General features: G+C 45.4%; 1 protein-coding gene across 7 annotated transcripts in view; it reads left to right on the plus strand.

Annotated features, from left to right (window-relative positions):
* NSD1 (nuclear receptor binding SET domain protein 1) overlaps positions 1 to 26,171 on the plus strand; it is a 167,555-nt gene that overhangs the window by 34,163 nt on the left and 107,221 nt on the right. For 2 of the 7 annotated variants that reach the window (XM_040405307.1, XM_040405357.1), the window contains exons 2-4: positions 4,322 to 5,199; positions 9,243 to 9,366; positions 12,819 to 12,988. In XM_040405307.1, coding sequence (XP_040261241.1) covers positions 4,322 to 5,199; positions 9,243 to 9,366; positions 12,819 to 12,988 — 1,172 coding nt within the window. The other 5 variants (XM_040405331.1, XM_040405314.1, XM_040405348.1 and 2 more) reach the window with 5 other exon arrangements.

The raw sequence follows: 26,171 nt of genomic DNA on the forward strand, positions 1-26,171 counted from the left end.
AAAGGGGGAACTACTGGTGGGGCTGAAGATGGGGGCTGCCAATCAGGGTTTGCCAGCACCTCAGGGACTCTACGGGCCTGTCTGTGCGGTGGCTGCGACGGGGGAACTACTGCACGTGCCACTGTACCAGCTTTAACTGCCCTTCTGGTGCTCGCCACGTTCTACGGCAGTGCTGGTACTAGGTCCAGGATGGGCTGCACTGCTGGTGTATGCCTCACCACGTAATCCGACAGCGCCAGCCCCACTCTGCTGCCCTTGAAGCGGATCGTGCGCAACCTGTGGTCTAGCAACACGGGGCCGGGTACGCCTGGTGGTATCAGGGACCTCAACCTCATCGTCCGAACTTTGGGTCAGACTGCCACTGCTTTCTACAGGTTCGTATTCTGACCCGCTGGATTCGTCAGATGAGGGTTCCCATTCCTCATCCGACTGGGTCAGAAGCCTGTAGGCCTCTTCAGAAGAATACCCCTTCCTTGCCATTTGGTCAACTAAATTTAGGGGGTATTCCCTGAGACTACCCAAGAAAAAAAGCAAGCCTGTCTTACAAATGGGAGGCTAGCGAAGTACAGGAAGCCACTGCGATTGATAAAAAATATCAAAACTGATTTATTTTTTTTATCGCCGCAGCGCTTGTGTAGTGAATGTGCAGTGATAAAAAATAAATAAAAAATATTTGGTCACGGCGGTGGGGCGGGCGTGGGTGAACGCACGTGTGGGCGACCGATCAGGCCTGATCGGGATAACACTGTGTTTTGGCTGGAGGGCGAGCTAAGGTGACACTAATACTATTATAGATCTGACTGTGATCAGTTCTGATCACTTACAGATACTATAAAAGTACCAATGCTGATTAGCGATACGCTAATCAGCGAATCAGTGACTGCGGTGCGGTGGGCGCTAACTGAAACTAACTACCAAAGGGGCCTAAACTAATCTAAACCTAACAGTCAATACTGGTGAAAAAAAAAAAGTGACAGTTCACACTGATCACTTTTTTCTCTTTCACTAGTGATTGACAGGGGTGATCAAGGGGTTAATTGGGGTGATCTGGGGCTAAATGTGTTGTGCTTGGTGTACTCACAGTGATATGTGCTCTCTGCTGGGACCAACCGACGAAAAGGACCCAGCAGAGAGCACAGAAGTCATTTAACACATTATATTTATAAATATAATGTGTTAAATGGCTTGTGATTCGATTTTTTTAAAGTTACCAACCTGCCAGCGATGATCATTGGCTGGCAACGAACTTCTCCTGTAACTTTTACCGGCCCGCACTGCGCGAAATCTCGCGTCTCGCGAGATGACGCGCCGATGCGTCTACGAGGAACAAACCGACCACCCGCAGAACGCATCCCTGCGTTAGGCGGTCGGGAGGAGGTTAATATAAGAAAATTAGCATCTATAAGCAACGGGGGTGTTGCCATTACACCTAGAGGCTCCACTCTATCTGCAATTGCCACGCCCTCTGCACTTTGATTGACAGGGCCAGGTGTTATGTTTTCACTCCCTTGTCCTGTCAAAGTGCAGAGGTCACGGCAGTTGCAGAGAAAGCAGAGCCTCTAGGTGTAATGGCACCGCCCCTGTTGCTCCTGGAGACTAATTTGCATAAATAAAACACATTTTTCTGAGCAATGCGGGCACATATGAACATGAGACCAACACAGATGCCTTCAGCTGCCAAGTACACATGTAACAGGTCAGCCAGTTTCATAGGGACAAATCTGCTGACAGAGGCCCTTTAAAACATACCTTTGGCATTCGCTAGTGCCCAGCAGGGTGTTTCCAAACACTAGTGCCCGCCTATTTAGAGGGCCCAGTAACTCCCCTGTGCCATCACTAATGCCCTCCCCTTTCTGGAGACAGCAAATGTACAAAATAATACCAAAGGTAAGTTTTAAACCATGTCCGAGTGTGCAACAGCGCTGTAGCAATACTTCTATTGGCCAAATACTGGTGACATGCATAAAACCTTGTGTGCCAGTAATCTGACATCTAAATGTCGCAGGCTCAGCACCACTTTTAGTTTCTGAGTACAAAAGTGGTTGACACTACTTGGGGTCCCCAATGCACGGGCATAATCCGTGCAGCGGGCCAGACCCATTCAACTTGAATGGGTCCGTGGTCTTTCCGCACCGCAAAAAAAATGACGTATTTATTTGCGGTGCGGAACAACGGAAAGAAACACCACGGAAGCACTGCGTAGTGCTTCCGGTGTTCCGTATCTCTGGAATTGCGGATCCATTCAAGTGAATGAGTCCGCATCCGTGATGCGTGGTGCACACGGCCGGCGCCTATGGATTGCTGACCCACCGTTTGCATGAGGCCTTATGCCTTTTGAAGTCACTCCAGTACATGGGTGGCGTAGCAAAACTGGAGCGGCATTTCTGGACATAAATGTTAGATTTAAAGATGCGCCAAATTCAACACCATGTGACGTTTGATCAATTTGGCTCAATGTACTCCAACCCAGACTCAAGCAGAACTGACTTGAAATATTCCCTTCAGGATAAGTTCCACGCTATGGGGGAGATTTATCAAACTGGTGTAAAGGAAAACAGCGCAACCAATCAGCTATTAGCTTTCATTTTCCAGAGAAGCATTGAAAGATGGAATCTGATTGGTTGCTCTGGGCAACTAAGCCAGTTTTCCTTTACACTGGTTTTGATAAATCTGCCTCATGTGCACAATGAGGCATGTCTATTCCTCTATGTATCCGACTCCTTGCAGGGCTATAATGGACGAAGTAGCCTAAATACATAGGGAGTTGCTATTTGTGCAATTCTCTATACCCTTTAGCGTTGTGGCACCGCCGACCTCCCATTGTACTACATTCAGTTGTGAAATTTTCAAACCCGAGGCCTAGTGTCTGCATGAGGCATGTGAGCCGCCTCTAGGTGGCCGGATCCATGACAGGAATCAGCTCGTGTGCGCGGATCTCGGCACTGACTACTTCATGTTTCTTCATCTACCACTGGGGACAGGTTTCTAACTGTCCTGGGACCTGTAAAATGGACGACAGTCCGTCCCCCACCACATGAAATGGTTCCCTGACTGGCAGCGTCTCGTGCCCAGTTACCTAGCTGGTATTACACAGAGAAGGTGTGAGGGCAGAGGCCACTATTCCTCAAAGTACTGGGGCAGAGCACGGGGCGCGCCCCACCCGCCATTTTCATATTGTCTGCGCCCTAGCACCACCTCGGCTTCCCTGACTGGACTTGAGAGCTTGTGTTGTGTGCGAGGTGAATGGCCCTGTCCTTCGGGTGAGGGAGGGCAGTGTCATGACGGTGTACATGCTGCACGTCTACATTAGGCTAACCAGTGACACTTCATGGCTGCCATGCACGGGCCCGTGGATTTGTCATGTGTGCACAAAACCCTCACAGCAAACATAGGCGTCTGCGATTGTGTACAGCGCCCCCTACCGTAAACGGCACACAATGGATTCCCTGCGTATTTGCTCTCAGCAGCAAGATCCTTTCAGCCATTTCCCCTAGACTCCCAGGTCCCCCAGATTATACTGTTGTCCCCCAGCCTGCACAGCCACACTGGTTCCCCGTATTGCCACCACGTAGCAGTCGGGCCTGACAACTACCCCGGCTTTATGCACTGCCCCCACTGCCTGGCTCTCAATATTACCCCTCCCCCACTGCCATTCTGCCCTGGCAGTCCAACCAGCGCTCTCCCCAACTACCCCAGCAGCCTCCTGACTGCAGCCTCTTCCCCTCCCCCACGCAGGCTCCGCACGCCCTCCGTTCTATTGCAGGCTAGCAGCAGTGGCCTCTGCGTGCTGTGCGGCGGGGGGAGGTAATGCAGACTGCCGCGGGCTCCGGGCCTAGCGCTGTGTGATGAGGGGCAGGCGCACGGTAAGGCCGGGGCAAACGTCTCCATCCTGCATGCTCTCCATTGGTGTCGGTGTGTTTGGCGGCTGCACGTTCTTGCATGCGTTTACATAATGCCCGGGACAAAGCCGGTAACCGGGATTAACCCGTGAGGCGCTGCGCCGGAGCTTTGTGAGTAGTTGTGGCGGGGAGGCAGAGCTGTTTCCTAGCCCCTGCATGCCCCCTCCTTCTCCCCATGCACGCCGGGCCGGGGAGGCTCTGAGCCTGTGTGTGCTGCCGGCTCATGTAGGCCTCTGCCCGCCGCTGCTGGTGGCTGCCATTTTGGCCAGAGGACGTGATTGCACTTGGTAGGTGTCTGCTCTTTGAATGAAGTCCGGCTTCTATGCGATCTCCCTGCATGTTCAGCAGGAGCACATCCATCCCTCCATTGTTTATCTCCTTCCATCACTGCCTTGTGTTAACATCTGCTTCTTTTTGTCCAGGTGAATGCCTGCACAGGATGGATGATGCCTGTGATCTAGGCAGGCTCACTCCTGGCTACTACAGCTCCAGAGATCCAAATGCCCCATATAAAAGGCGTTTGGGTGAGCGAAACCTCGAGGCACGGAATGGACGTGGTGTGCCATTGACTTCAGCCCTGCAAAATAATACACCAGGTTATGGGCAGGATTCCTCTTCCCATTACATTCCTCTTCGAAGGCTCCAAGACATTGCCTCCATGATGGATCTAGACGGCTTGAATGGATCACATGATATGGAAATACCAGAGCCAAATTCTCAATCTTACTTTTATAATCGTAGCGAGCCACCGATTCAACCTGCCAGACCTGATCCCAACCATTGCTATTCAGAAGGCCCTATAAAGACCAATAAACCATTAAGGAATGGCATGCATCCACTGGATTCTTATCATGTGGAACATGAATATAGCATAGACCACCTAAATTATAATCTCGATGGATCAGGATTTGGCGTGGAAATGCCAGTCTATAGACAGCAGCCGACAGAAAGCGTGGGGGAAACTGCTTCCAAAATGAATACTCCTCCAAGCTTTGATACAGAGTTAGAGAATTTAGTTCCCTTAGTTTGGGGGGGTGATGGTGAGAATCCGATGCAAAGTAAAGAAACTGAGAGAAAAACCTCTTTTTTAGCAATGATTCAAGATCCAGAAATTCCAAATGGAGCTTACGCCAGTACAGTATCAGATAACCTTTTAGCACCCTCACCGATGGATGGTGAACTCGCTGGCCAAGGTCTACTTTCTTCAGTGCATGCAGGAGATGAATCAATGTCTCTAGATGATCTCGAAGACTCTGAAGAGAATCTTGAACTGTCTCCTAGGAGCTTGGAATTACAAGATGTAAGCAAAATCTGGTATTTGGGGAGGGTTTTGTAGTTTGCTGCTTGTTGGGACATTGCCCCGCAGGCAGAAATTGTGAAAATAACAGTTTTTATCTTAAAAGGGTTGTCTTGCCAGTCGGCTGGCATGGCTGCAGAGACCTCTAGCAAACAGCTGTAGCGGGAGTGAAGATCCATCCTGTTGTGTGTATTAGTACACGGCAGATACTTCCCTCTCTATGGTAGCAATATATCTCGGTGCACATGGACAAGATTTTTCCTGATGGAGATAGAGAATTTTTATTTTATTTTTTTGCAAACTTGAATATCTAAAAGTTTGCATCAGTGGCAGTATGTGACTTTAGTTCCTGGCAGATAGAGCGATAGCTTTTAATTTTGAAATATCTATACTTTTCCAAATCTAATGCTGAGTGAAGATTTCATTGGAGTTCTGGATGCACAGTGCTGTGTAACTATTACATGGAGTGAGCAAGTTCACTTTTAAATGCCCTGATTATTGCTCTGTGAAAACTTGCCCAGCGAGCAGCTGCTAAACGAGGAAACGCTCATTAGTCGTTGATCTCTTATGTGGGCAAAATCACCGGTTTTGTCGGCAGTACAACCAATCTTGTGAACGGGAAGTGCTGCCAACAATACTGAAACTGTATGTGCCCCAACGATCGCACCAAGTACGGCCACGTGTTCAGGTAATTTGATGTCGTTTTTGAAGTCAAAACCTGGAGCAGATTAAAAAAAAAAATCGGGCCTTTATACTTTTTCTCCCTTTTTGTGGTCCACTCTTGCTGATCGATGTGCTATGTCACTGATCAGCGCTCACAAGTGCCATAAAATATGCCTGTTAATGCGCCATTAGTCCAGAAATAAATTTATTTTTTTTATTTTTATATATATATATATATATATATATATATATATATATATATATATATATATATATATGGACCAGACAAAAAAAAGATAGCAGAGGTGCAAGCCAAATGGCACAAGACTATTGCCCAAACAAACAAAAAATGCAAAAGCGGCAGCACACTCAAATAATGAAAAAAGGATAAGGTTTATTCACCCACGTGGATGTGACGTTTCTGCTCAACCACTAGAGCCTTCCTCAGGGCTTGAGGAAGGCTCTAGTGTTTGAGCCGGAACGTCACGTCCACGTGGGTGAATAAACCTCCTTTTTTCCTTATTTGAGAGTGCTGCCGCTTTTGCATTTTTTTAGATATATATTTTTGTGTTCATTCGCTGTACATTTGTTTCAATAGTTTCTGCAACTGATATCCAGTTGCAGAAACTCTTGAAACAAGTATACAGCACCATACATGTGAATGGGGTTGTTTGTTTCTGTAGCCCAATTGAGGTAAATGGGGCAGTCACAGAAGCTTCTACAACTGATCTATCTCATGTGAATATACCCTTATATAAAGCAATGTAAATCATGAGGGAGGAGAGAGAGCAGTAGCATTTCGGTGTAGGTTCACACCTCCGCTTAAAGGGATATTCTGGTTGGATTGTTATCCCCTATCCACATGTTAGGGGATAACTATTCGATTGGTGGGGTCCTACTGCTGGGACCTCCACTGATGAGAACAGGGGCCTCATACCCCCTGCAGCCCCCCCTGAAATGAACGAAGTATTTATGTGGGAATTCTGCAGCTACCCACAGATTGTAGAGGGTGACCTGACCCTCTTTTGATGGCAGATGTCAGTGGTTAAGAAGGATCGAGTATGTCCCTCTCTCCATTGGGTTCAAGAGAAATGGCAGGCAGCCAGCATTATTTTGTGTGTGTGTGTGTATATATATCTCTATATCTCTCTCTCAATGAAAAACAGAGCAGCACTCCAGTATGGTGAAAAAAAGAAAGAAAGCTGTTTATTCACCCAGTGGTGACACGACATTTCGGCTCCAACATGAAGCCTCTCAAGCCGGTTCATGGAGCAGAAACGTCGCATCACCACTGGGTGAATAAACGGCTTTCTTTCTTTTTTTCACCATACTGGAGTGCTGCTCTGTTTTTATTGATATTATCCTGGGACGCTATTCCCATTGGAGCTTGCACCCAATCTCCAATATTCTAAGGTTGGTGCTGCCATTTATTATAATAATTTATATATATATATATATATATATATATATATATATATATATATATACACTCACCTAAAGAATTATTAGGAACACCTGTTCTATTTCTCATTAATGCAATTATCTAGTCAACCAATCACATGGCAGTTGCTTCAATGCATTTAGGGATGTGGTCCTGGTCAAGACAATCTCCTGAACTCCAAACTGAATGTCAGAATGGGAAAGAAAGGTGATTTAAGCAATTTTGAGTGTGGCATGGTTGTTGGTGCCAGACGGGGCGGTCTGAGTATTTCACAATCTGCTCAGTTACTGGGATTTTCACGCACAACCATTTCTAGGGTTTACAAAGAATGGTGTGAAAAGGGAAAAACATCCAGTATGCGGCAGTCCTGTGGGCAAAAATGCCTTGTGGATGCTAGAGGTCAGAGGCGAATGGGCCGACTGATTCAAGCTGATAGAAGAGCAACGTTGACTGAAATAACCACTCGTTACAACCGAGGTATGCAGCAAAGCATTTGTGAAGCCACAACACGCACAACCTTGAGGCGGATGGGCTACAACAGCAGACGACCCCACCGGGTACCACTCATCTCCACTACAAATAGGAAAAAGAGGCTACAATTTGCACGAGCTCACCAAAATTGGACTGTTGAAGACTGGAAAAATGTTGCCTGGTCTGATGAGTCTCGATTTCTGTTGAGACATTCAAATGGTAGAGTCCGAATTTGGTGTAAACAGAATGAGAACATGTATCCATCCTCTGATGGCAACTTCCAGCAGGATAATGCACCATGTCACAAAGTTTGAATCATTTCAAATTGGTTTCTTGAACATGACAATGAGTTTACTGTACTAAAATGGCCCCCACAGTCACCAGATCTCAACCCAATAGAGCATCTTTGGGAAGTGGTCGAACAGGAGCTTCATGCCCTGGATGTGCATCCCTCAAATCTCCATCAACTGCAAGATGCTATCCTATCAATATGGGCCAACATTTCTAAAGAATGCTATCAGCACCTTGTTGAATCAATGCCACGTAGAATTAAGGCAGTTCTGAAGGCAAAAGGGGGTCCAACACCGTATTAGTATGGTGTTCCTAATAATTCTTTAGATGAGTGTATATATCTATCTTAACAGGACCTCTGCCCCGATCAGCTGTTCTGAGAAGACACCGGCTCTCCTGTGAGCGCTGCAGCCTTCTCTGTGCGATACCAAGCACAGACGCTATACAATGCACGGTGCTAGGCTGCAGCGCTCACAGGATCGTCGGTATCTTCTCAGAACAGCTTATCCTGAGGATAGGTCAGGTAACCTATTAGTTAACAGGGGCAATGTTATTTGCCCTACAAAAGCTTTTAGTATGTTTTTATAATTTTTATTTGTGATAGTATGGGTCATTTCGAACGCAGGTTGGAAGGACTTGTACTTCTTCTGGCTTTGGTTCAAAAAGTTGCATTAAAAACTGCATCTTTAAAAAAAAAAAAAAACACTGAGAAACCACACTGCTGCTTGTTTCTGCTGAAATATGGCAACAGTAAAGACTTGTTCACACGTTGGTGAATCATGGATGTTTATTCACTTATCCTTGTGAGACAGAGGAATCGTGTACCACTTTAATACGTGTTGCGGACCAAACGCGCCCATTGGGTCCATAAAAGCAGATCACAGACGACGTCCACATTCTGTCAGTGGCTTTTACTAACCGTTGGTAGGATATCCTCTGGAAACACTCTTCAGCCTGGCAGTGCTAGTAGAAAACAAAGGACAGTCTGAGGACAAAAAATGGGGGCATGTGCCAACAATGGACCCTTCAGAGATGAGATACTGACTTTTCACAGACCTCGATCAGATAGTGTGAATAAGGTCTAGGCAGTGATTAGACTCTGGTTCTTTTCAAGTGCAGAGGTTTACTGCATGTCAGTGTCCTTGTTTAACCTGACCGGCTTTTTTTTCCCCCTCACTAGAAACGACAAAGGAGAACATTTCCTGCCCCTGTATTTGAAGAAGGGAATGTCGTTTGGGCAAAATTCGGCCAACGCCCATGGTGGCCATGCAGGATTTGTGGCACTCCTCAGCAGGACATCAATGGTAAGAGGAAAGTGTATATTCCATTGTATAATTGGATTATTTCCTATTGCTTTCATATCTTTCTTTCTTCAAAACCTTTATGAACTTCCAGCAGCTGTATATTGTGCTGCTTCCCCCTATGGTTGGGTTGATTCGTATTGGCAGGGTGACAGGTTGTTTTGTTAGTATTCCCATCACCAATGCAAGGTGCTGGCGCTCTTGACAAAATTGGCACCATACACCTATTGTCACAGCTCTTACGGACAAGGCCCTCCCAGCTATTGTTTGGTTAACTTATTTTCTTTCTGTTCATATTATTTTAGCTTTCCATCGGGTTGTATATCAGGAAGAGTTCTTGATATATGCCTGTAATGGATGGCTGTGATATATGCCACTGTGTGGGCATACAGAGGCATTTGTCTGGTATAGGTTATTTATATTGTCCTATTCTCATTTATCCTTTTGGTACCCGCTGGCGAATGGGGTCATACATATGTGATCAGTACATTCGCTAAATGTAGTTCACAAACAGGATGTGAACTGAGCCCAGTTACTACCCCGATTGCTCAAAAACCTCAGACCCATATTTTATTCACAATAGATCATAGAATAAGATGTTGGAAGTGAGACATTTTACCATTTCATTAAATTTAGAACGTGATGTGCTCTTCACAGATGAAAGCAGGTTCACACTGAGCACATGTGACAGACGTGACAGAGTCTGGAGATGCTGTGGAGAACGTTCTGCTGCCTGCAACATCCTCCAGCATGACCGGATTGGCATTGGGTCAGTAATGGTGTGGGGTGGCATTTCTTTGGAGGGCCGCACAGCCCTCCATGTGCTCGCCAGAGGTAGCCTGGCTGCCATTAGGTACCGAGATGAGATCCTCAGACCCCTTGTGAGACCATAGGCTGGTGTGGTTGGCCCTGGGTTGCTCCAAATGCAAGACTATGCTAGACCTCATGTGGCTGGAGTGTGTCAGCAGTTCCTGCAAGACGAAGGCATTGATGCTATGGACTGGCCCGCCCGTTCCCCAGACCTGAATCCAATTGAGCACATCTGGGACATCATGTCTCGCTCTATCCACCAACGTCACGTTGCACCACAGACTGTCTAGGAGTTGGCAGATGCTTTAGTCCAGGTCTGGGAGGAGATTCCTCAGGAGACCGTCCGCCACCTCATCAGGAGCATGCACAGGCGTTGTAGGGAGTTCATACAGGCACGTGGAGGCCACACACACTACTGAGCCTCATTTTGACTTGTTTTAAGGACATTACATCAAAGTTGGATCAGCCTGTAGTGTGTTTTTCCACTTTAATTTTGAGTGTGACTCCAAATCCAGACCTCCATGGGTTGAAAAATGTGATTTCCATTTTTTTTATTTTTGTGTGATTTTGTTGTCAGCACATTCAACTATGTAAAGAACAAAGTATTTCAGAAGAATATTTAATTAATTCAGATCTAAGATGTTATTTTTGTGTTCCCTTTATTTTTTTGAGCAGTGTGTGTGTGTGTGTGTGTATATACACTGCTCAAAAAATCAAAGGGAACACAAAAATAACACATCCTAGATCTGAATTAATTAAATATTCTTCTGAAATACTTTGTTCTTTACATAGTTGAATGTGCAGACAACAAAATCACACAAAAATAAAAAAATGGAAATCAAATTTTTCAACCCATGGAGGTCTGGTTTTGGAGTCACACTCAAAATTAAAGTGGAAAAACACACTACAGGCTGATCCAACTTTGATGTAATGTCCTTAAAACAAGTCAAAATGAGGCTCAGTAGTGTGTGTGGCCTCCACGTGCCTGTATGAACTCCCTACAACGCCTGTGCATGCTCCTGATGAGGTGGCGGACGGTCTCCTGAGGGATCTCCTCCCAGACCTGGACTAAAGCATCTGCCAACTCCTGGACAGTCTGTGGTGCAATGTGACGTTGGTGGATAGAGCGAGACATGATGTCCCAGATGTGCTCAATTGGATTCAGGACTGGGGAACGGGCGGGCCAGTCCACAGCATCAATGCCTTCGTCTTGCAGGAACTGCTGACACACTCCAGCCACATGAGGTCTAGCATTGTCTTGCATTAGGAGGAACCCAGGGCCAACCGCACCAGCATATGGTCTCACAAGGGGTCTGAGGATCTCATCTCGGTACCTAATGGCAGTCAGGCTACCTCTGGCGAGCACATGGAGGGCTGTGCGGCCCTCCAAAGAAATGCCACCCCACACAATTACTGACCCAATGCCAAACCGGTCATGCTGGAGGATGTTGCAGGCAGCAGAACGTTCTCCACGGCGTCTCCAGACTCTGTCACGTCTGTCACGTGCTCAGTGTGAACCTGCTTTCATCTGTGAAGAGCACAGGGCGCCAGTGGCGAATTTGCCAATCTTGGTGTTCTCTGGCAAATGCCAAACGTCCTGCACGGTGTTGGGCTGTAAGCACAACCCCCACCTGTGGACGTCGGGCCCTCATATCACCCTCATGGAGTCTGTTTCTGACCGTTTGAGCAGACACATGCACATTTGTGGCCTGCTGGAGGTCATTTTGCAGGGCTCTGGCAGTGCTCCTCCTGTTCCTCCTTGCACAAAGGCGGAGGTAGCGGTCTTGCTGCTGGGTTGTTGCCCTCCTACGGCCTCCTCCACGTCTCCTGATGTACTGGCCTTTCTCCTGGTAGCGCCTCCATGCTCTGTACACTACGCTGACAGACACAGCAAACCTTCTTTCCACAGCTCGCATTGATGTGCCATCCTGGATAAGCTGCACTACCTGAGCCACTTGTGTGGGTTGTAGACTCCGTCTCATGCTACCACTAGAGTGAAAGCACCGCCAGCATTCAAAAGTGACCAAAACATCAGCCAGGAAGCATAGGAACTGAGAAGTGGTCTGTGGTTACCACCTGCAGAACCACTCCTTTATTGGGGGTGTCTTGCTAATTGCCTATAATTTCCACCTGTTGTCTATCCCATTTGCACAACAGAATGTGAAATTGATTCACTCAGTGTTGCTTCCTAAGTGGACAGTTTGATTTCACAGAAGTGTGATTGACTTGATATAGGCCCGTGTAACCTTTTGATGCAATCAGTAGTGCATGTAGCATTTTTCTGTTCAGTACAGAAGAACCTCTGGTATGTCAAATGATGCATTAGGCACCAAAACTATTCCCATACGAAAAACATTTCTGGCAGCAGCATTTCACCCAGGATGTTCAGGAGTTCCTCGCACACAAGACTATTCTTGGCCTGACCCTCCATTCTCGGCAGGTTTGGTTGACAATACACTAATGCCTATGGGGTCCTGTAGTTTGGGTAATACGTGCACTTCCTACAGCACATTTTCTCTTTTCCTCTTTGACGTAATATGCATCATAGGCTATGATGCAGATGTGAACAGATTTACCCGTTTAACGCTTTTTCATATAATGTTCTCTAAGAAACTTACTTTAACCCGCCTTTGAATATTTTACAGAAGCGTGCACGAAGAAGCTTCCTCAGCAGTATTATGTTGAAACTTTGGGAGATCTGTCTGAGAAGGTTTGGGTCAGCGCTAAAGCAGTTGTTCCATTTAAAGGGGTTTATCAGTTTGAAAGATTGCCAGACCCTCAGCATCCACATAAACTAAGGGAAGGCTCACACAAGGTAAGTCTTTCTAAATCTAATCAGATTCCCTGCTAATTGACATCATATTATAATGATTTTATGTTGTAGCTCAGGTACCTTTAAAAGCATAACCTTTCTGAAAGTTCAGTCGGTAATGCAAGTGTCATAAGGAGGAGAAAACAATGTCTTCTCATTGAGCCGATTGTCAAAAAGTATCTTCCCCTGTACAATTGTTAGTTTTATTTTCTATTGAACTCATTAGCTACCAGCGCCGTACATGTACAGCGCTGGTTGCTCTGGCTTAAAGGGAGTCTCGCCTAAAATCACCATTATAGAACACTAACATCAGGATCTCCATTACATTCCCCATATTAGAATGCTACCTTCCATATTGCTGTCCATCGCAGATTTTCTTAGAAAACACTTTTATTCAATGTTAATTAGCTTCTGAAGGTGCTTATCTGTTGAACGGCGCTGGCGCTGAATTTCTCACTAAGAGGTGGATGTAATCAGAATAACCTAGGGCAGGCCAGAGGGATGAAAGGGGAAGGGTTTCGTATTAAAAGCAACAAGAGGCCTGGGCAACGGCTGCATGCACGCCCCTGGGCACCTTCAGAAGCGAATTAACATATTGAATAAGTGTTTTTCTGAGAAAATCTGCGATGGACAGCAATATGGAAGGTAGCATTCTAATATGGGGAATGTAATGGAGATCCTGTTAGTATTCTATAATGGTGAAAGACTCCCTTTAACCCCTTAAGGACTCAGCCCTATTTCACCTTAAGGACTTGGCCATTTTTTGCAAATCTGACCAGTGTCACTTTAAGTGCTGATAACTTTAAAACGCTTTGACTTATCCAGGCCGTTCTGAGATTGTTTTTTCGTCACATATTGTACTTCATGACACTGCTAAAATTGGGTCAAAAAAGTTAATTTTCCCTTACGCCCATGACAGCACCCTTGAGAGACCGCCTCCATCCAGGACAGGAAACAGGAACTTTCGTGGAGAGCTCATAAGGAGGAGCATGGCCCCAAGACCACCAGTTCCTGTTTCCTGTCCTAGACAGGGACGGTTCGTGGAGAAAAGAAGAAGGTTAGGCTGCAGGGCCCCTGAGAATAGTTCGAAGTGGGGTTACCTGTTCCGGCGTAAGTCTCCTCTAGGAGCCGCCGGCCGGAGTCTGGTGCTTGCTGCTGGGGTCTGGCTTACGCCGCGCTGCCGCTACTCTGCAGTCCCGGTCGCACTGAGAGGTGCGTCCGACACGCCGGTCCCTCCTGACAGTGTTCAGGCGGGCCGGGGCCTCCTCCTCACCATCCTTCTCTGGGGAGCAAAATCTCGCGATCCAAGCGAGATCCGATCTCGGCGTCGAGACTTCCGGTATTTGGAACGCATGTAGCGTGCGTTCCGGAAGTAGGAAGTGCTTCTCCTACTTAAGGCCGCAGATGGTTTCAGCAGGACCCGACCGAGGGAATCGAACCCACAGGAGGCGCACGGTCAGCAGCAGCCCAGCCAGCCTTATAGGAAGCCGGATTTTTTGGATCCTGGGAGTCACTCTACCCCACAGCGGTATGGAGGAGGAGAGTGCCCAACGTGCCGAACAGGAGGGTCATGAATGCAGACTGGTACTCCTGGTGGGGTAAGGGGGATCATTCCCCATCACTTGTTGTTTTTAGTCAGGCTAAATCTCCTTTCCCTCTTTTCTTTCTTGCTTTTTAGACTATAAAAGAGGGCCCTAGAAAGGCAAATTCAAAAACCAGAGGGAAGGAATGTGCCGTCTGTAAAAAGAAACTTGCCCCCTCTTGGTCGAAAAAATTATGTCAACATTGCATTGAGAAACTAGTGGAGGAGGAGTCCCCATCCCTTTTGCAGAGTATTAGGGAGATGGTGAAGACAGAGGTCTCGGATTCTTTGAAAGATTTCAAAAAGAGCTTCCCCTCTGTAGCCTCGAGCTCCCTTGGAACCAGATCAGGCACAGCTAATAAATCTGACTCGGATCCCTTAGAAGATAGTGATACAGGAGAAATCCTAGATAGCCCAGACTCGTCCCAGGATGAAGAATCCACGGGCAGGCCACTTTTTTCCCCGGATGATACGGAAGCTTTATTAAAAGCGTTTCGTGCGACCATGAAGCTAGACGAATCCAAAGACCCAAAATCCGTTCAGGATATCATGTTTGGTGACCGGGCAGAAAAAAAATCTAGAGTTTTTCCCGTAAACGAGAATATAAAATTCTTGATACAGAAGGAATGGCAAAAACCCGATAAAAAAATTTTTGTCCCTAAAAATGTGAAAAGGAAATATCCTTTTGATGAGGCAGACTCAGTAAATTGGGACAGGCCTCCTAAGTTGGATGCACCGGTTGCAAAAATCTCAAAAAGATCGGCTCTACCGTTTGAGGACTTGGGTACTCTTAAAGACCCTATGGATAAACGAGCAGAGGGTTACCTTAAAAAAGTTTGGGAGACCTCAGCTCAAGCGTTCAAACCAAATATTGCCGCCACATCCACTGCTAGGTCTCTGAAATTATGGCTGGAAGAATTAGAATCCCACATTCAAGATAAAACCCCGAGAGATCAATTGTTAGCCGTTTTTCCCACTCTACTTAAAGCAGTAGACTTTATTTCTGATGCCTCGGCAGATGCTTTAAAATTAAATGCTAGGTCAGCTGCACTTTCTAATTCAGTCAGACGAGCTATTTGGCTAAAAGGATGGTCGGGAGACACTGGATCAAAAAATAAACTTTGTGCAATTCCTTGTCAGGGCGATTTATCTTTTTGGGTCCGTCTTGGACGACCTTTTGGATAAAGCTTCGGACAATAAAAAAGGATTCCCGGTTTCCAGACCCCTGAAAAAACGTTTTTTTCGCAAAAACAAGAAAGATTTTTTTAGGGGCCAGAGGAAAGACTTTAGAGCAGACAACAAGAATAGGAAAAGTAAGGGTTTCCTCTTTAGTTCCCAATCCTCCTCAACCTCTAAACCATCACAGCAATGACTGTCTCTCTCCCGTGGGTGGCAGACTTTCTCTCTTCCCTTACGCTTGGGATAAAATCTCCTCAAGCCCCTGGATTTTAAGCGTAATAAGAGAAGGGTTTTGTCTAGAGTTTGTCTCTCACCCACCGGGCAGATTCAAAATTACAAATTTTCTAGGAAATTCAGGCAAAAATCTAGCTTTACAACAGGAGATTGCATCCTTACTTCAAAAAAATGTTCTAGTTCCGGTGCCAGAGGCGGAGAGAGGCAGAGGTTTCTACTCTTCCCTTTTTCTGGTTCCCAAACCGGATGGAACATTCAGAACAATCATAAATCTAAAAGATCTAAATCAGTATCTCTCCTACAAAAAATTCAGAATGGAATCCATCCAATCAGTTTTAAAACATCTTTTCGGGGGCTGTTTCATGGCTACGATAGATATAAGAGATGCGTACTATCACATCCCTATTCAGGCAGACTGTCAAAAATTCCTCACAGTCGCTGTTTCAATAGGAAGTCACATTCAGCACCTACAATATACAGCCCTTCCCTTTGGGATTTCTCAAGCTCCCAGGCTTTTCACGAAAGTCATGGCTCATATAAGAGAAAGAGACATTCTAGTGATTCCTTACCTAGACGACCTCCTGGTGGTAGCAGAGTCAGAATCCCTTCTCGAAATACAACTCAAAGTAGTGCAGATCCTAGAAGACCTCGGCTGGCAAATAAACTGGGAAAAATCACATCTAATACCTTCCCAAGTTCGTGTCTTCCTAGGAATGATGCTGGACTCAAAGAAACTACTTTGTATCCTACCCCAAGACAAGATTCAGAGATTAATACAACAGGTTCAGTCCCTGATATCTTCAAAAAACCCTACTATCAGGCAAGCAATGGCGGTCTTGGGCAGAATGACTTCCACTATACCAGCGGTCAGTTGGAGCCATCTTCACTCCAGACCCCTACAGTGGCAAATTCTGAAGGAATGGCAGGGCACCCTACGCCCATTAGACACACCCCTCACACTCACCCCCCCAAGTGATCCAGTCTCTTCGCTGGTGGCTGAATCCTGTAAACCTGTCCCAGGGGCTCCCTTGGATCCAACAAAATTTTGTTACCCTTACCACCGACGCAAGTCCTTCCGGTTGGGGAGCCTGTTGCCTAGGGTACTTAAGGCAAGGTGTTTGGGGGAGAGAGCAGAGTCTAGACTCCCAAAACATGAGGGAACTGAGAGCGGTTTTTCTCGCCTTAAAAGAATTTCTTCCTCTACTTCAGGGAAAAGCTATAAAAGTTTTTTCGGACAACGCCACAGTTGTCTCCTACTTAAACAAGCAAGGAGGAACCAGATCAGAAAATCTTATGCAGTTAACAATGGATATCTTTTCCCTTATAGTTCCCTCTGTTCCATTCCTTATGGCAGTACATCTAAAAGGTACAGAAAACAAGGTGGCAGATTTCTTAAGCAGCAATACACTAGACCAGGGGGAATGGTGTTTGAATCAAATGGTCTTCGATCAAATAATTCAACTTTGGGGTCGCCCTCATCTGGACTTATTTGCTACCAGAGAAAACAGAAAGTGTCATCTTTTCTTTTCCCTCAGCGCGAGAGATTCACCAACAGGGATAGATGCCTTCTCCCTTCACTGGCCGAACCAGCTCCTCTACGCCTTTCCTCCGTTAAGACTTCTTCCAAGATTCCTACAGAAGTTGAGACAAGAAAGAACGACAGTGATCTTAATTGCTCCATTCTGGCCCAGAAGAACCTGGTTCACTTGGTTGAGGAAGCTATCCTTGACAGACCCTTGGATTCTCCCGGAGAGGCAAGACCTTCTGTCCCAAGGACCGGTCAACCATCCGAATGTGAGGCAGTTACACTTAACAGCATGGCTCTTGAGGGGGAAATCCTAGAAAGTAGAGGACTCTCCAAGAAGGTAGTTTCCACTTTACTATCCTGCAGAAAGGATATCACATCTTCCATTTATCTCAGAATTTGGAACACCTTCCAAAAGTTTGCCAAAGATCCGGTGAATCCTTTAAATCCTCCACCTATGTGTAAGGTTTTAGATTTTCTGCAAGCCGGTCATGAAAAGAATTTGAGGCCAAGTACTCTTAAGGTACAGGTATCCGCTTTGAGTGCATTCTTTGATTCTCCCATCGCCAACCACCCGTGGGTCCGAAGATTTTTTAAAGCCATCAGCAGGCTTAGACCTATATCTGGACCTTCAGTTCCCCCCTGGGACCTCAACTTGGTCCTCACTAGCCTCACGGAGCCTCCCTTTGAGCCACTTAAAGAGTTACCCATAAAAATCTTGTCCTTCAAAACAGCTTTTCTTGTAGCAATTACCTCAGCAAGGAGGGTTGGTGAGATTTCGGCTTTTTCTACTTCACCACCTTACAGACCCTTCCTTCTTACCGAAAGTAGTTTCTATGTTTCACAGAACACAGGATATTATCCTTCCTTCCCTGTGTCAAAATCCGAGAAATGAAAAAGAGGAAAAACTCCATTGTTTGGATGTAAAAAGATGTCTATCCCATTATCTGGAGGTTACTAGTCAGTGGAGGAAAACCTCAAAACTTTTCATTCTATTTAGTGGGAAAAATAAGGGTCTCCCAGCTTCTACTAAAACCCTTTCCAGATGGATCGTGAGAGCCATTAATTTGGCCTATTCTTCAACTGGAAAGCCTCCCCCGGGGGGTTTTGGTGCTCATTCCACAAGATCAGTTTCCACCACTTGGGCAGAAAGGGCCGACGCTACCTTAGAACAGATTTGTAGAGCAGCCACATGGCAGTCGCCGGGCACCTTCTTTCGTCACTACAGATTAGACCTAGGCACTAGAGAACAACTAGCCTTCGGTAGGAAAGTCCTCCAGGCAGTATTCCCACCCTAAAAAATAAAGGGGTTTCTATTCTATTCGTCTCTCAAGGGTGCTGTCATGGGCGTAAGGGAAATTTAAGATTACACTTACCGGTAATCACTTTTCCATAAGCCCATGACAGCACCCGGGTTTATTCCCACCCTATATAGAATTAATACCAAAAAAAAAAAAATAATATATAGATATATATGGAAAAAAAAAAAAATCGTATATAAAAAAATTAAAATAAAAAATAAATAAAATGTGGAAGAGTGTGGTCTAGGACAAGTTCTTGCGATTAACTGGTGGTCTTGGGGCCATGCTCCTCCTCATGAGCTCTCCACGAAAGTTCCTGTTTCCTGTCCTGGATGGAGGCGGTCTCTCAAGGGTGCTGTCATGGGCTTATGGAAAAGTGATTACCGGTAAGTGTAATCTTAAATTTTTTGCATAAAAAAATACCATATTGACCAAAAATTTTGAAAAATTTGCAAATTTCTAACTTTCAGTTTCTCTACTTCTGTAATACATAGTAATACCCCCAAAAATTTTGATGACTTTACATTCCCCATATGTCTACTTCATGTTTGTAGCATTTTGGGATTGATATTTTATTTTTTGGGGATGTTACAAGGCTTAGAAGTTTAGAAGCAAATCTTGAAATTTTTCAGAAATTTACAAAAACCTAATTTTTAGGGACCACTACAGGTCTGAAGTCACTTTGCGAGGCTTACATAATAGAAACCGCCCAAAAATGACCCCATTCTATAAACTACACCCCTCAAGGTATTCAAAACTGATTTTACAAGCTTCGTTAACCCTTTAGGTATTGCACAAGAGTTATTGGCAAATGGGGATGAAATTTGAGAATTTCATTTTTTTGCCTAATTTTCCATTTTAACCCATTTTTTCCACTAACAAAGCAAGGGTTAACAGCTAAACAAGACTGTATCTTTATTGCCCTGACTCTGCCGTTTACAGAAACACCCCATATGTGGCCGTAAACTACTGTACGGGCACACAGTAGGGCGTAGAGTGAAAGGTGCGCCGTTTGGTTTTTGGAGGGCTGATTTTGCTGGACTGTTTTTTTGACACCATGTCCCATTTGAAGCCCCCCTGATGCACCCCTAGAGTAGAAATTCCATAAAAGTGACCCCATCTAAGAAACTACACCCCTCAAGGTATTCAAAACTGATTTTACAAACTTTGTTAACCCTTTAGATGTTGCACAAGATTTAATGGAAAATGGATACAATTTCAAAATTTCACTTTTTTGGCAGATTTTCCATTTTAATAATTTTTTTCCAGTTACAAAGCAAGGGTTAACAGCCAAACAAAACTCATTATTTATGGCCCTGATTCTGTAGTTTACAGAAACACCCCATATGTGTTCGTAAACCGCTGTACGGGCACACAGCAGGGCGCAGAAGGAAAGGAATGCCATACGGTTTTTGGAAGGCAGATTTTGCTGGACTGGTTTTTTTGACACCATGTCCCATTTGAAGCCCCCCTGATGCACCCCTAGAGTAGAAACTCCAAAAAAGTGACCCCATTTTAGAAAGTACGGAATAAGGTGGCAGCTTTGTTGGTACTAGTTTAGGGTACATATGATTTTTGGTTGCTCTATATTACACTTTTTGTGCAGCAAGGTAACAAGAAATAGCTTTTTTGGCACGTTTTTTTTCTTTGTCATTTACAAAATTCATCTGACAGGTTAAATCATGTGGTAATTTTATAGAGCAGGTTGTCGCGGACGCGGCGATACCGAATATGTATACAATTTTTTTTTATTTATGTAAGTTTTATACAATAAAATTTTTAAAACCAAAAAAAGTTTTAGTGTCTCCATAGTCTAAGAGCCATAGTTTTTTCAGTTTTTGGGCAATTATCTTGAGTAGGGTCTCATTTTTTGTGGGATGAGATGACTGTTTGATTGGCACTATTTTGGGGTGCATATGACTTTTTGATCGCTTGTTATTACACTTTTTGTGACGTAAGATGACAAAAAATGGCTTTTTTTACACCGTTTTTATCACCGTTTTTATTTTTTACGGTGGTCACCTGAGGGGTTAGATCATGTGATATTCTTATAGAGCCGGTCGATACGGACGCGGCGATACCTAATACAGGGAGTGCAGAATTATTAGGCAAGTTTTATTTTTGAGCATTAATTTTATTATTGAACAACAACCATGTTCTCAATGAACCCAAAAAACTCATTAATATCAAAGCTGAATATTTTTGGAAGTAGTTTTTAGTTTGTTTTTAGTTTTAGCTATTTTAGGGGGATATCTGTGTGTGCAGGTGACTATTACTGTGCATAATTATTAGGCAACTTAACAAAAAACAAATATATACCCATTTCAATTATTTATTTTTACCAGTGAAACCAATATAACATCTCAACATTCACAAATATACATTTCTGGCATTCAAAAATAAAACAAAAACAAATCAGTGACCAATATAGCCACCTTTCTTTGCAAGGACACTCAAAAGCCTGCCATCCATGAATTCTGTCAGTGTTTTGATCTGTTCACCATCAACATTGCGTGCAGCAGCAACCACAGCCTCCCAGACACTGTTCAGAGAGGTGTACTGTTTTCCCTCCTTGTAAATCTCACATTTGATGATGGACCACAGGTTCTCAATGGGGTTCAGATCAGGTGAACAAGGAGGCCATGTCATTAGATTTTCTTCTTTTATACCCTTTCTTGCCAGCCACGCTGTGGAGTACTTGGACGCGTGTGATGGAGCATTGTCCTGCATGAAAATCATGTTTTTTTTGAAGGATGCAGACTTCTTCCTGTACCACTGCTTGAAGAAGGTGTCTTCCAGAAACTGGCAGTAGGACTGGGAGTTGAGCTTGACTCCATCCTCAGCCCGAAAAGGCCCCACAAGCTCATCTTTGATGATACCAGCCCAAACCAGTACTCCACCTCCACCTTGCTGGCGTCTGAGTCGGACTGGAGCTCTCTGCCCTTTACCAATCCAGCCATGGGCCCATCCATCTGGCCCATCAAGACTCACTCTCATTTCATCAGTCCATAAAACCTTAGAAAAATCAGTCTTGAGATATTTCTTGGCCCAGTCTTGATGTTTCAGCTTGTGTGTCGTGTTCAGTGGTGGTCGTCTTTCAGCCTTTCTTACCTTGGCCATGTCTGAGTATTGCACACCTTGTGCTTTTGGGCACTCCAGTGATGTTGCAGCTCTGAAATATGGCCAAACTGGTGGCAAGTGGCATCTTGGCAGCTGCACGCTTGACTTTTCTCAGTTCATGGGCAGTTATTTTGCGCCTTGGTTTTTCCACACGCTTCTTGCGACCCTGTTGACTATTTTGAATGAAACGCTTGATTGTTCGATGATCACGCTTCAGAAGCTTTGCAATTTTAAGAGTGCTGCATCCCTCTGCAAGATATCTCACTATTTTTGACTTTTCTGAGCCTGTCAAGTCTTTCTTTTGACCCATTTTGCCAAAGGAAAGGAAGTTGCCTAATAATTATGCACACCTGATATAGGGTGTTGATGTCATTAGACCACACCCCTTCTCATTACAGAGATGCACATCACCTAATATGCTTAATTGGTAGTAGGCTTTCGAGCCTATACAGCTTGGAGTAAGACAACATGCATAAAGAGGATGATGTGGTCAAAATACTCATTTGCCTAATAATTCTGCACTCCCTGTATCTACAACAATATTTGGAATTGTCCAATTTATGGCCAGTGCTGGAAGGAGCTGAGCCTATATCTGGGAAACTGTTACAGATCCATAGTTGGCACAACAGGTTTGGAGAGACACCAAATTGTGTCAATACCAGGACTGGTCAGATGATATACCCTTATGGGATAATCCATTATTCCCGCACTTGCAGTCCATAGAGGGTACTCACATTTGGTTATCTTTAGGGATTACTGCGCTGCGAGACTTATATAAGGACGGCATTATCTATTCCTTCTCCCAAATTCAAGAGAAATTTGGACTGGAACGTACCCAATTTTTTAGATATCTGCAGATCAGACACGCCTTGCAGGAACAATTTAAGGATCGGAACAGAGTCATCTCCTCCTATCCTTTAATTGGAGTCATAAAGAGGATGATGTGGTCAAAATACTAATTTGCCTAATAGTTCTGCACGCAGTGTATGTATACTTCATTTTTATTTATGTAAGTTTTACACAATGATTTCATTTTTGAAACAAAAAAAATCATGTTTTAGTGTTTCTTTAGTCTGAGAGCCATAGTTTTTTCAGTTTTTGGGCGATTATCTTGGGTAGGGTATGATTTTTGCAGGATGAGATGACGGTTTGATTGGTACTATTTTGGCGTACATGTGACTTTTTTGATCACTTTTATTACCTTTTTTGGAAAGTAAGGTGAGCAAAATTTCAATTTTCTCAGTTTTTATTTTTATGGTGTTCACCGTGCGGGGAAAGTAACATGACCGTTTTATAGATCAGGTCGTTACGGACGCGGCGATACCTAATATGTGTAGTGTGTTTTATTTTTTTAATTTTTATTCAGTGATGAATGTTTTTTTTTTTTTTATCTTAACTTTTTTCACTTTTTTTTTACTTTTTTTTTGACCCAGACCCACTTGGTTCTGGAAGATCCAGTGGGTCTGATGTCTGTATAATACAGTACAGTACAATATATATTGTTCTGTACTGTATTTTACTTACACTGAACAGATCTATGCTTTTAGCACAGATCTGTTCAGCACCATGGACAGCAGGACGCCTGAGCAGGCGTCCTTTTGCCATGGGAACCTTCCCCGTCTGCCACAACTTCGCAGACGGGGAAGGGTAAGCACAGGGCTGAGGGGGGCTCTCTCCCTCTCCATCGGGGGGCTGCAAAGGCACAGCAGCCCCCCGATGGAGAGGGAGGGAGCTCCCTGACCGATGACGGTTAACTTTTTCCATACAGCGGTCCGTACAGACCGCGGTATGGAAAGGGTTAAACGGCTGACATCTGCACAGATGTCAGCCGTTTATACCAGGGTGCCAGCAATGTGCAAGAAGCCAACGCCCCCCACCGCATGCGACCCGCCGGCATCAAATCGTGCAGGGGGGCAGGGGGGGGGGGGGGGTGAAAAATATTGATTATAGGCACTCAAAAGTTTCTGATCCGCGGGGATCAGAAACTGCAAAAAAGCGCAGCAAACCGCAGGTCTGAATTGACCTGCGGTTTGCTGCGATCGCCGACATGGGGGGGTCACATGACCCCCCCTGGCGTTGTCACAGGATGCCGGCTGAAGGATTTCAGCCGAAATCCCGTTCTGATTAACCCCTGGGGCGCCGGAATACTGATTTCAAGTTAGGACGTACCGGTACGCCCTGAGTCCTTAAGGACTCAGGAAGTAGGGCGTACCGATACGCCCTGCGTCCTTAAGGGGTTAAAGAGGACCTTTCATGGGTCCCAACATTGTAAGATAACTATCTGGACATGTAGAGCGGCTTACTATTATCCCTGGGCGCAGCTCCGTTTGCCTGCTGTGACCCTGTTACCTTCTCCCGCGCTGTATGGTAATTGCTACTATCAGTAAACCAGGGAGGAGTCTGTCCTGTTTCTCCCTGGGCATTCCTTCTCCCAGGTTTTTTTTTCTCCATGGCTGTGAGCTCTGCACTGCGATTGGACAGCGCTACAGCCAAGGAGAAGGAATGCCCAGGGGGAAACTGGGCAGACTCCTCCCTGGTTTACCGATAGTAGCAATTGCCATACAGCACGGGAGACGGTAACGGGGGCCACAGCAGGCAAACGGAGCCGCGCAAAGGGATAATGGTAAGTGCAGTGAGATCCCTGGGCGCCGCTCTACATGTCCAGATAGTTATCTTAAAATGTTTGGACCCATGAAAGATCCTCTTTTTAGATACCGGCGCCATAGTACTACAGCACGCTGATTGGGTGGGTGCAGGAGCTGCGCCCACCCGATCAGCTGCAGGGGTCCGGCAGTGACTGATAGCCAGACCTCTGGTGTATGCGCCGGCATACACAAAAAAAGAAAATGTAAAAATTTCAAGTAAAAAAAAAAAAGCGTCCTTTTACCCAAAATAAAGTTAAAAGAAATTGTGGGACAAAAGAAAAGTAGACATATTGGGTATTGCCGTGTTCGTATCGAGGTGCTCTATAAAAAATATCTTATGATCCACCCCCTTAGGTGAATGCTGTAAAAAAATAAAATAAATAATAATTCAAGTTTTTTTGGACACCTTGACTCACAAAGTGTAATACCAAGCGATCAAAATGTCTTATGTACACCAAAATGGTACCAATTAAACCGATATTTCATCCCGCAAAAAAAAGCTCCTACCTAAGACAATTTCCCAAAAAATAAATAAAAAATAGCTCTCAGAAAATGGTAACACAAAAACAAGATTTCTCGCTGGTATCATTGGGGGACACAGGACCGTGGGTATAGCTTGCTGCTGCCACTAGGAGGCGACACTAGGCTGAAAAAAGACTTGGCTCCTCCCCTGCAGGCTATACCCCCTCCAGCCTGGAGAGAGCATGTCAGTTTTAATCTTAGTGTCGTAGGAGGCTTTATTAGTTGATTCTTTTTTTTTTTTATTTTATATTTTTCCTTTTAGGTTGGGAAACAGAGTTGGCCAGCCTCTCTGTTATCCCAGGGAGCAAGACTGGTGAGAAAATCCACCGCTTACCTCCCCACAGAAGAAAAAGGTGGACCCCTGCTTCCCGCCAGCCAAGGGGTCACCTAGGTCCACCAAAGAAGGTGTAAAATGGTCCAAAGGACATCAGTAGTATTGATTTGAACACCAAAGACCACCCTCCCGCCATTCCAGACTCCTTCCACTCCGGTACCAGCAGCTGAGGGGGTGACCCTGCTGGAAAAGCTGACCTGCCGGTCCACTAGGGAGGGTGAAGAGAAGAGGAGGAAGATGATGGGGTCAGTACACGCAACTAGGTAAGTAGGTTTAACCCTCTCCCTGCCTCCCTCCCTCTAAGGGCAAGTACCGGACTCCCTCTTCCCTTTCTCTTCGGCCAGGACACCGGGCTCCATTCTCCCTCACTTTTTCTTTGGCAGACACCGGGCTACAATTTTTGTGCCCAGGATTTCTGAAGGCATCCCTCCACTACCCCTCACGGCGCATAGGGGGTTAATGGCCACGTCCCACAGACAATGTCCGCACGCAGTGGCCGTCCATGCTGCTGCGGTCCGGACCTTTAATGCCAGCAGTCATGCAGGGAGGGGAGCCAAGAAGGCTTCCCGCTCCCCAGAGCTATTATCCACCCTTCTAGGCAGCAGGTGCCGTGCGCGCCGCTCCGGAAGGGTTAAAGCCTGCACAGGACGACCGGACCCTGGCTTCACTTGAGCCTACCTCCCTTCCATTTCCGTTCCCAGCAGCTCCAAGTCGCTCTGTACTCCGGCCGGCAGTGACATCCCT

This window comes from Bufo bufo, chromosome 1 (assembly GCF_905171765.1).
Source record: "Bufo bufo chromosome 1, aBufBuf1.1, whole genome shotgun sequence".
NCBI lineage: Eukaryota > Metazoa > Chordata > Amphibia > Anura > Bufonidae > Bufo > Bufo bufo.